Genomic DNA, 12028 nt, shown 5'->3' with positions numbered 1-12028 from the left:
TTTGCCATTTTCTCATTCCCCATTATAAATCCTCCCGTCTCTGACTGTAAAGGACCTATATTTACTTTCGCCAGTCTTTTTGTTTTCACATACCTATAGACGGGACAGTGTCAGCATGGATACGAAATTGGCTAAGTGACAGTAAACAGAGTAGTGATGAACAGTTGTTTTTCAGACTGGAGGAAGGTACACGGTGTTCCCCGGGGTCGGCACTAGGACCATTGCTTTTCTTGATATATATTAATGACTTAGACTTGGGTGTACAGAGCACAATTTCAAAATTTGCAGATCGGACAAAATTTGGAAGTATAGTGAACAGTGAGGAGGAGAGTGATAGACTTCAAGAGGACACAGACAGGCTGGTGAAATGGGCGGACACGTGGTAGATGAAATTTAACGCAGAAAAGTGCAGTGATACATTTTAGCAGGAAGAACGAGGAGAGGCAATATAAACTAAATGGTGCAATCCTAAAGGGGGTGCATGAACAGAGAGACCTGGGGTATATGTGCTCAAATCGTTGAAGGTGGCAGGGCAGGTTGAGAAAGCAGTTAAAAAAGCATACGAGATCCTGGGCTTCATAAATAGAAGCATAGAGTACAAAAGTGTAGAAGTTATGATGAACCTTTATAAAACACTGGTTCGGCCTCAACTGGAGTATTGTGTCCAGTTCTGGGCACCGCACTTTAGGAAGGATGTGAAGGCCTTAGAGAGGGTGCAGAAAAGATTTACAAGAATGGTTCCAGGAATGAGGGACTTCAGTTACGTGGATAGGCTGGAGAAGCTGGGGTTGTTCTCCTTAGAGCAGAGAAGGTTGAGAGGAGATTTGATCGAGGTGTTCCAAATTGTGAGGGGTCTAGACAGAGCAGATAGAGAGAAACTGTTCCCATTGGCGGAAGGGTCAAGAACCAGAGGGGACAGATTTAAGGCGATTGGCAGAAGAACCAAAGGCGACGTAAGAAAATAACTTTTTTATGCAGCGAGTGGTTAGGATCTGGAATGCACTGCCTAATAGGGTGGTGGAGGCAGAATCAATCATGGCTTTCAAAATGGAATTGGATAAGTACCTGAAGGAAAAACATTTGCAGGGCTACGGGGAAAGGGCGGGGGAGTGGGACTGGCTGAAGTGCTCTCGAAGAGAGCTGGCACGGGCTTGACGGGCCGAATGACCTCCTGTGCTATAACCATTCTATGATTTCTGTAAGTGTGAAGGTTGTGAGTTAATGTGAGGAGTGTGCAAAGGTTGAGTGTGAGGAGTGCCAGCCTGAGTGTGTGTGTACAATGACCGAGTGGTGTATATGTGGGTATTGAGCGTTAGTACTGAGTACGCTCTCCAGTGCTGGTCTAACTCCTATCCTGTCTACATCAGATTGGTCTGTCTGCCCATGAGCTCCCGGTCGACCTGTCTGTCTGTGTGAGCTCCCGGTCGGCCTGTCTGTCTGTGCGAGCTCCCGGTTGGTCGGTCGGTCTGTGCGAGCTCCTGGTTGGTCGGCCTGTCTGTCTGTGCGAGCTCTCGGTTGGTCTGTCTGTGCGAGCTCTCGGTTGGTCTGTCTGTGCAAGCTCCCGGTCGGCCGGTCTGTCTGTGCGAACTCCCGGCCGGCCTGTCTGTGCGAGCTCCCGGTTGGTCGGCCTGTCTGTCTGTCTGTGCGAGCTCCCGGTCTGTCTGTCTGTGCGAGCTCCCGGTTGGTCAGCCTGTCTGTGCGAGCTCCCGGTTGGTCGGCCTGTCTGTCTGTGCGAGCTCCCGGTTGGTCGGTCTGTCTGTGCGAGCTCCCGGCCTGTCTGTGCGAGCTCCCGGTTGGTCGGTCTGTCTGTGCGAGCTCCCGGCCTGTCTGTGCGAGCTCCCGGTTGGTCGGCCTGTCTGTGCGAGCTCCCGGTTGGTCGGCCTGTCTGTACGAGCTCCCGGTTGGTCGGCCTGTCTGTGCGAGCTCCCGGTTGGTCGGCCTGTCTGTGCGAGCTCCCGGTTGGTCGGCCTGTCTGTGCGAGCTCCCGGTTGGTCGGCCTGTCTGTCTGTGCGAGCTCCCGGTTGGTCAGCCTGTCTGTCTGTGCGAGCTCCCGGTTGGTCAGCCTGTCTGTCTGTGCGAGCTCCCGGTTGGTCGGCCTGTCTGTGCGAGCTCCCGGTTGGTCGGCCTGTCTCTGTGCGAGCTCCCGGTTGGTCGGCCTGTCTGTGCGAGCTCCCGGTTGGTCGGCCTGTCTGTGCGAGCTCCCGGTTGGTCGGCCTGTCTGTGCGAGCTCCCGGTTGGTCGGCCTGTCTCTGTCTTTTAAGTCTGCCGACTGGTTTATTTCCCTGACTCAGTGCTCCAGGTATGGCCTCGGGCCCAATGGTGGCATCGTCACAGCTTTGAACCTATTTGCCACGCGGTTTGATCAGGTGAGTGTTTGTTGATTGTACCGGAGTTGGCAGGGAGAGAGTGGTGTTGGGGAGGAGGGGTAGGGTTTTTGAGGGTGTGGGGTGTGTATGGTTATCTGCCTGCCCCCTTTTCTGTCTGCCAATCAGGAGAGAGTAGGAAACAGAGCACAATACAAAATCTCTCATCGTCTGTCTCTCTCCGTGTGTGCCTGTGTGCGCGCCCCTCTGCCTGTGTGCGCGCCGCCCCCTCTGTCTGCTTCTCCATCTCTCTATCTCCTGTAAATGTATTATGAAAACTCTGGGTACATTGGGGGCGATGTGTGTTCCGCGAGTTGAGCTCAGTGTGCTGGGGGTTGGGGCGTGGGGCAATGTGTCTGACTCACTGACATTCTGTCCACTGAATTTACTGGTTGAGTTCTGTGCTGGTTTAACTGCGGTGGGGAGGGTGCCCCCCTGTGTGTGTTCTGTATGTTAATGCTATTCCTCTTCACTCTCTCTGGTGCAGGTTATGAAGTTTATCGAGAAGAGGCAGCAGGACTGTCGGTGAGTGAATTTGCAGCATAAGAGCAGGCCATTTGAGCCATCACACCTGTGCTGGTGCTACACCTGAAGCTGCAGCTCTCTGGTCCCTGTTCTCCTACACCCTTTTATATTCTCTCTTTGAAATGATGTTCCAATCTCTGCCTCAGCCCCTTTTACTGAAGCATTGCCTGTTGTAATAACCTGGATTCTCTCGAGTGTGGCGTGGCAATGTTGGTGAAGGATTGGATGACAGCGCTGGTTGTATGTTCAGACAGAATCCATAGAGTTCAGGAATAGGAAGGAGAAAGGTACAATTCTCTGCATGTGTTACAGGCACCAAAAAGTGGGGCTGACATAGATCTGTAGACTGTTAGAATAGAGATGAGAGAACAGAGCAATAATACTTGCACATTTTAACTATCTCAAGACAGATTGGGATAAATGTAATACATGTGGGTGGGTGCAGTGGCTAAAAATCTCACTGTTCCCAGGACTGATTCTGAGCTCGGGCTGCGTCAGGCCCAAAAGGGAAAGAAGCATTTCGTGAATTAGTTCTGGGAACTGAAATGGCGAAAATAACTGATGAGCGCAATACAGCCAGTGAGTGGAAATAGAGAGCGCAATACAGCCAGTGAGTGGAAATAGAGAGCACAATACAGTCAGTGAGTGGAAATAGAGAGCGCAATACAGCCAGTGAGTGGAAATAGAGAGCGCAATACAGCCAGTGAGTGGAAATAGAGAGCACAATACAGTCAGTGAGTGGAAATAGAGAGCACAATACAACCAGTGAGTGGAAATAGAGAGCACAATACAGCCAGTGAGTGGAAATAGAGAGCACAATACAGCCAGTGAGTGGAAATAGAGAGCACAATACAGTCAGTGAGTGGAAATAGAGAGCACAATACAGCCAGTGAGTGGAAATAGAGAGCGCAATACAGTCAGTGAGTGGAAATAGAGAGCGCACAATACAGTCAGTGAGTGGAAATAGAGAGCACAATACAGTCAGTGAGTGGAAATAGAGCGCACAATACAGTCAGTGAGTGGAAATAGAGAGCACAATACAGTCAGTGAGTGGAAATAGAGAGCACAATACAGTCAGTGAGTGGAAATAGAGAGCACAATACAGCCAGTGAGTGGAAATAGAGAGCGCACAATACAGCCAGTGAGTGGAAATAGAGAGCGCACAATACAGCCAGTGAGTGGAAATAGAGAGCACAATACAGCCAGTGAGTGGAAATAGAGAGCACAATACAGTCAGTGAGTGGAAATAGAGCGCACAATACAGTCAGTGAGTGGAAATAGAGAGCACAATACAGCCAGTGAGTGGAAATAGAGAGCACAATACAGCCAGTGAGTGGAAATAGAGCGCACAATACAGCCAGAGAGTGGAAATCGAGAGCACAATACAGCCAGTGAGTGGAAATAGAGCGCACAATACAGTCAGTGAGTGGAAATAGAGAGCACAATACAGCCAGTGAGTGGAAATAGAGAGCACAATACAGTCAGTGAGTGGAAATAGAGAGCACAATACAGTCAGTGAGTGGAAATAGAGAGCACAATACAGTCAGTGAGTGGAAATAGAGAGCACAATACAGTCAGTGAGTGGAAATAGAGAGCACAATACAGTCAGTGAGTGGAAATAGCTCAATACAGTCAGTGAGTGGAAATAGAGAGCACAATACAGTCAGTGAGTGGAAATAGAGATAACAATACAGCCAGTGAGTGGAAATAGAGAGCACAATACAGTCAGTGAGTGGAAATAGAGAGCACAATACAGTCAGTGAGTGGAAATAGAGAGCACAATACAGTCAGTGAGTGGAAATAGAGAGCACAATACAGTCAGTGAGTGGAAATAGAGAGCACAATACAGCCAGTGAGTGGAAATAGAGAGCACAATACAGTCAGTGAGTGGAAATAGAGAGCTCAATACAACCAGTGAGTGGAAATAGAGAGCACAATACAGTCAGTGAGTGGAAATAGAGAGCACAATACAGCCAGAGAGTGGAAATAGAGAGCACAATACAGTCAGTGAGTGGAAATAGAGAGCACAATACAGTCAGTGAGTGGAAATAGAGAGCACAATACAGTCAGTGAGTGGAAATAGAGAGCACAATACAGCCAGAGTGGAAATAGAGAGCACAATACAGTCAGTGAGTGGAAATAGAGCGCACAATACAGTCAGTGAGTGGAAATAGAGAGCACAATACAGCCAGTGAGTGGAAATAGAGAGCGCAATACAGCCAGTGAGTGGAAATAGAGAGCACAATACAGCCAGAGAGTGGAACTAGGGAGCACAATACAGCCAGTGAGTGGAAATAGAGAGCACAATACAGCCAGTGAGTGGAAATAGAGAGCACAATACAGCCAGAGAGTGGAAATAGAGAGCACAATACAGTCAGTGAGTGGAAATAGAGAGCACAATACAGTCAGTGAGTGGAAATAGAGAGCACAATACAGCCAGTGAGTGGAAATAGAGAGCACAATACAGCCAGTGAGTGGAAATAGAGCGCACAATACAGCCAGTGAGTGGAAATAGAGCGCACAATACAGTCAGTGAGAGGAAATCGAGAGCACAATACAGTCAGTGAGTGGAAATAGGGAGCACAATACAGCCAGTGAGTGGAAATAGAGCGCACAATACAGTCAGTGAGTGGAAATAGAGAGCACAATACAGCCAGTGAATGGAAATAGAGAGCACAATACAGTCAGTGAGTGGAAATAGAGCGCACAATACAGCCAGTGAGTGGAAATAGAGAGCACAATACAGCCAGTGAGTGGAAATAGAGAGCGCAATACAGTCAGTGAGTGGAAATAGAGAGCACAATACAGTCAGTGAGTGGAAATAGAGAGCACAATACAGTCAGTGAGTGGAAATAGAGAGCACAATACAGTCAGTGAGTGGAAATAGAGAGCACAATACAGTCAGTGAGTGGAAATAGAGAGCACAATACAGTCAGTGAGTGGAAATAGAGAGCACAATACAGTCAGTGAGTGGAAATAGAGAGCACAATACAGTCAGTGAGTGGAAATAGCTCAATACAGTCAGTGAGTGGAAATAGAGAGCACAATACAGTCAGTGAGTGGAAATAGAGAGCACAATACAGCCAGTGAGTGGAAATAGGGAGCACAATACAGCCAGTGAGTGGAAATAGAGAGCACAATACAGTCAGTGAGTGGAAATAGAGAGCACAATACAGTCAGTGAGTGGAAATAGAGAGCACAATACAGCCAGAGTGGAAATAGAGAGCACAATACAGCCAGAGAGTGGAAATAGAGAGCACAATACAGCCAGTGAGTGGAAATAGAGAGCACAATACAGTCAGTGAGTGGAAATAGAGAGCACAATACAGCCAGAGAGCGGAAATAGAGCGCACAATACAGTCAGTGAGTGGAAATAGAGAGCACAATACAGTCAGTGAGTGGAAATAGAGCGCACAATACAGTCAGTGAGTGGAAATAGAGAGCACAATACAGTCAGTGAGTGGAAATAGAGAGCACAATACAGTCAGTGAGTGGAAATAGAGAGCACAATACAGTCAGTGAGTGGAAATAGAGAGCACAATACAGTCAGTGAGTGGAAATAGAGAGCACAATACAGCCAGTGAGTGGAAATAGAGAGCACAATACAGCCAGTGAGTGGAAATAGAGAGCACAATACAGCCAGTGAGTGGAAATAGCTCAATACAGCCAGTGAGAGGAAATGGAGAGCTCAAACATAGAAGCATAGAAGATAGCAGCAGGAGTAGGCCATTCGGCCCCTCGAGCCTGCTCCGCCATTCAATGCGATCATGGCTGATCATCCAAATTCAGTACCCTGTCCCTGCTTTCTCCCCATATCCCTTGATCCCTTTAGCCCTAAGAAATATATCTAACTCCTTCTTGAATATATTTAATGATTTGGCCTCAACTGCTTTCTGTGGTAGAGAATTCCACAGGTTCACCACTCTCTGGGTGAAGAAATTCCTCATCTCTGTCCCAAATGGCTTACCCCTTATCCTTAGACTGTGACCCCTGGTTCTGGACTCCCCGACCATCAGGAACATCCTTCCTGCATCTAGTCTGTCCAGTCCTGTCAGAATTTTATCAGTTTCAATGCGATCCCCTCTCATTCTTCTAAACTCCAGCGAGTACAAGCCCAATCGACCCAATCTCTCCTCATACGTCATTCCTGCCATCCCAGGTATCAGCCTGGTGAATCTTTGCTGAACTCCTTCCATGGCAAGAACATCCTTCCTCAGATAAGGCGACCAAAACTGTACACAATACTCAAGATGTGGTCTCACCAAGGTCCTGTACAACTGCAGCAAGACATCCTTGCTCCTGTACTCAAACCCTTTCGCTATGAAGGCCAACATACCATTTGCCTTCTTAACCACCTGCTGCACCTGCATGCTTACCTTCAGCGACTGGTGCACAGGGACGCCCAGGTCTCGTTGCACTTCCCCTTTTCCCAATCTATTGCCATTCAGATAATCTGCCTTCCTGTTTTTGCCACCAAAGTGGATAACCTCCCATTTATCCACGTTATATTGCATCTGCCATGCTTCTGCCCAATCACCCAACCTGTCCAAATCATCCTGGAGTTTCTCGGCATCCTCCTCACCGCACACACGCCCACCCAGCTTTGTGTCGTCTGCAAATTTGGAGATGTTACATCCAGTTCCCTTGTCTAGATCATTAATATATATTGTGAATAGCTGGGGTCGAAGGACCGATCCCTGCGGTACCCCACTAGTCACTGCCTGCCGCTCGGAAAAAGACCCGTTTATTCCAACTCTTTGCTTTCTGTCTGCCAACCAGTTCTCTATCCAAGTCAATACCTTGCCCCCAATCCCATGTGCCTTAACTTTACACGCTAATCTCTTATGCGGGACCTTATCGAAAGCCTTCTGAAAGTCCAAATACACCACATCCACTGGTTCTCCCTTATCTATTTTACCAGTTACATCCTCAAAAAATTCCAGTAGATTAGTCAAGCACGATTTACCTTTTGTAAATCTATGTTGACTTTGTCCGATCCTGTCACTGTTTTCCAAGTGCTCTGCTATTACATCTTTTATAATGGACTCTAGCATTTTCCCCACTACCGATGTCAGGCTTACCGGCCTGTAATTCCCCGTTTTCTCTCTACCACCCTTTTTGAATAGTGGGGTAACATTAGCTACCCGCCAATCCACGGGTACTGTTCCAGATTCCATCGAATGTTGGAAGATGATCAGCAATGCATCTACTATTTCTAGGGCCACTTCCTTAAGTACCCTAGGATGTAGATTATCAGGCCCTGGGGATTTATCGGCCTTCAATCCCATCAATTTCCCTAACACCATTTCCCTACAAATACTGATTTCTTTCAGTTCCTCCCTTTCATCAGACCCTATGTTCCCCGACATCTCTGGGAGATTATTTGTGTCCTCCTTTGTGAAGACAGAACCAAAATATGTATTTAATTGGTCAGCCATTTCTTTGTTCCCCATTATAAATTCCCCTGATTCTGACTGCAAGGGACCTACGCTTGACTTCACCAATCTTTTTCTCTTCACGTATGTATAAAAGCTTTTACAGTCAGTTTTTATGTTCCCTGAAAGCTTACTCTCGTATTCTATTTTCCCCTTAATTAATCCCTTTGTCCTCCTTTGTTGAATCCTAAACTGCTCCCAATCCTCAGGTTTACTGCTTTTTCTGGCCAATTTATATGTCCTCTCCTTGGATCTTATGCTATCCCTAATTTCCCTTGTTAGCCACGGTTGAGTCACCTTTTTTGTTTTATTATGCCAAACTGGCATGAACAAATTCTGTAGTTCATCCATGCGGTCTTTGAATGTTTGCCATTGCCTATCCACTGTCAACCCTTTGAGTGACATTCCCCAATCAATCCTACCCAACTCGCACCTCAGACCATTGTAGTTTCCTTTATTTAAATTCAGGACCCTAGTCTCTGAGTCAACTACTTCATTCTCCATCTTAATGAAGAATTCGATCATATTATGATCGCTCCGACCCAAGGGGCCTCGTACAACAAGATTGCTAATTAATCCTTTCTCGTTACATAATACCCAGTCTAAGATGGCCTGATCTCTGGTTGGTTCCTCGACATATTGGTCCAGGAAACCATCCCGTAAACACCCCAGGGATTCCTCCTCCACAGTATTGTTACTAATTTGGTTAGCCCAATCTGTGTGTGTGTGGAGTTTGCACATTCTCCCCGTGTTTGCGTGGGTTTCCTCCGGGTGCTCTGGTTTCCTCCCACAGTCCAAAGATGTGCGGGTTAGGTTGATTGGCTATGATAAATTGACCCTTAGTGTTGGGGATTAAATGGGGATATGTGTTGGTGTAGGGGTTACGGGGATTGGGTGGGATATGTGTCGGTGCAGGCTCGATGGGCCGAAATGGCCTCTATCTGCACTGTGGGGTTTCTGTGATATGTAGATTAAAGTCACCCATGATGACTGCTGTGCCCTTATTGCACACTTCTCTAATTTCCCTTTTAATGTCATCCCCAACCTCCGCATTACTGTTTGGAGGTCTATATACCACTCCCACTAACGTTTTCTGCCCCTTGGTATTTATCAGTTCTACCCATACAGATGCCACATCAGCAGAGCTAATATCCTTCCTTACTATTGTGTTAATCTCCTCTTTAACCAGCAATGCTACCCCACCTCCTTTTCCTTTTTGCCTATCTTTCCTGAATATTGAATACCCCTGGTCCTGGATGTTGAGTTCCCAGCCTTGGCCACCCTGGAGCCATGTTTCCGTAATCCCAATCAAATCATATTTGTTTACCTCTACTTGCGCAGCTAATTCACCCACCTTATTACGAATGCTCCTCGCATTAAGACACAAAGCCTTCAGGCTTGTTTTTTTAATGCTCTTAGACCTATTAGAATTATTATTTACTGTGGCCATGTTTGATTTAAACCGTTGATTTCTCTGACTGCCACTTTTGTTTTTCTCCTTCCTATCTGTTGCTTTGATCCTTGTTTCCCTTTCCTCTGTCTCCCTGCTCAGGTTCCCAACCCCCTGCCATTTTAGTTTAAACCCTCCCCCAGAGCACCACCAAACACTCCCCCTAGGACATTGGTCCCAGCCCTGCCCAGGTGCAAACTGTCCGGTTTGAACTGGTCCCACCTCCCCCAGAACCGGTTCCAATGTCCCAGGAATTTGAATCCCTCCCCCTGGCACCATTCCTCTAGCCACATATTCATCTGAAATATCCTTCTATTTCTACTCTGACTAGCATGTGGCACTGGTAGCAAACCTGAGATTACTACCTTTGAGGTCCTATTTTTTAATTTACCTCCTAACTCCCTATATTCAGCTTTTAGGACCTCATCCCATTTTTTACCTAAAGCGTTGGTACCTGTATGCACCACGACAACTGGCTGTTCACCCTCCCCTTCCGAAATGTTCTGCAGCCGCTCTGAGACATCCTTGACCCTTGCACCAGGGAGGCAACACACCATCCTGGAGTCTCATTTGCGGCTGCAGAAACGCCTATCTATTCCCCTTACAATAGAATCCCCTATTACTATAGCTCTACCTCTCTTTTTCCTCCCGTCCTGTGCAGCAGAGCCACCCCCGGTGCCCGGAAGTTGGCTGCTGCTGCCTTCCTCTGATAAGCCATCCCCCCCCAACAGTACTCAAAGTGGTGTATCTGTTTGAGAGGGGGATGTCCACAGGGGACCCCTGCACTACCTGCCTGCGTCTAGTACTCTGCCTGTTGGTCACCCCTTCCCTTTCTGCCTGTCCAACCTTTACCTGCGGTGTGACCAACTGATTAAACATGCTATTCACGACGTCCTCAGCCTCGCGACTGGTCCAGTATGCACCCAACCACAGCTCCAGCGCCGCAATGCGGTCTGCCAGTAGCCGCAGCTGGATACACATCCTGCACACATAGTTGTCAGGGACACAGGAAGTGTCCCCGAGTTCCCACATATCGCAGGAGGAGCATACCACGTGGCCGGGCTGTCCTGCCATGACTTACCCTTTTGTTAATTGAAATTAAATTAAATCAAATCAATCCCACCAATTACACTACAGTTAAATGGTATCTTTAAGGGCCCTGGTTTTCCAGCAGTCCCCGCTACACCACAGAGACCTTAGAAACTATAAACCAGAGTTAAAGTTTAAAAAGTGAGAAATACTCACCAACCAATCACTTACCTGCTTTCTGGTGACACCACACTTCGATTACTTTTTACTTCTCTCCCTCCCTCTGAGCTTGGAGATTGGCAAGCTCTGAGGCCTACCTGGTCCTGGGGCTCGGTTTTTATACTGGTCCCGCTCCTCACAGGTCCGTTCAGCCGCTCTGAGGCCTACCTGGTCCTGGGGCTCGGTTTTTATACTGCTCCCGCTGCCGCTCAGATGCACACTGGAGATGGTCTGCTCTCCCCTGGGGTCTGTGATACAGACACAGTGGGGCTGGTCTGCTGTCCCCGGAGTCTGTGACTCAATACAGCCAGTGAGTGGAAGTAGAGAGCACAATACAGCCAGTGAGAGGGAATAGAGAGCACAATACAGCCAGTGAGTGGAAATAGAGAGCACAATGCAGCCAGTGAGTGGAAATAGAGAGCACAATACAGCCAGTGAGTGGAAATAGGGAGCACAATACAGCCAGTGAGTGGAAATAGAGAGCACAATACAGCCAGTGAGTGGAAATAGAGAGCTCAATACAGCCAGTGAGAGGAAATAGAGAGCACAATACAGCCAGTGAGTGGAAATAGAGAGCACAATACAGCCAGTGAGTGGAAATAGAGAGCTCAATACAGCCAGTGAGAGGAAATAGAGAGCGCAATACAGCCAGAGGAAAAAAATATAGATTACAGCCATTGAGAGGAGGTCAAGAGCTCAATACAGCCTGTGAGTGCAGTAAATAGAGAGCATAATACAGTCAGTGAGTGGAAATGGAGAGCACAATACAGCCAGTGAGTGGAAATAGAGAGCTCAATACAGCCACAAAGGGAGTAAATTAAGGTTAGGACATGGCAGGGCAGCTCTGCACCGTGGAGTGCTCCTCCTGTGCCATCTGCGAAGTCAGGGACACTTTAGGTGTCCAGGGCGAACACGTGCAGGAAGTGTCTCCAGCTGCAGCTATTCGAAATCCACGTTTCGGAGCTGGAGCTGCGGCTGGAGTCACTGGAGCATCCGCGAAGCTGAGA

At 47.8% G+C, this 12028-nt stretch overlaps 1 protein-coding gene across 2 annotated transcripts in view; it reads left to right on the top strand.

The window, feature by feature from the left end:
• gpn1 (GPN-loop GTPase 1) overlaps positions 1-12028 on the top strand; it is an 89789-nt gene that overhangs the window by 25959 nt on the left and 51802 nt on the right. Inside the window, exons 4-5 of one of the 2 annotated variants that reach the window (XM_085978598.1) lie at positions 2300-2366; positions 2851-2888. In XM_085978598.1, the coding sequence (XP_085834724.1) occupies positions 2300-2366; positions 2851-2888 (105 nt within the window). The remainder of the gene's footprint in view (positions 1-2299; positions 2367-2850; positions 2889-12028) is intronic. The other variant, XM_085978607.1, reaches the window with a different exon arrangement.

Source organism: Somniosus microcephalus, chromosome 3 (genome assembly GCF_052327205.1).
Source record: "Somniosus microcephalus isolate GS21.2 chromosome 3, FLI_Smic_1.0, whole genome shotgun sequence".
Classification (NCBI taxonomy): domain Eukaryota; kingdom Metazoa; phylum Chordata; class Chondrichthyes; order Squaliformes; family Somniosidae; genus Somniosus; species Somniosus microcephalus.
This window is presented reverse-complemented; position numbering and strand designations above follow the sequence as displayed.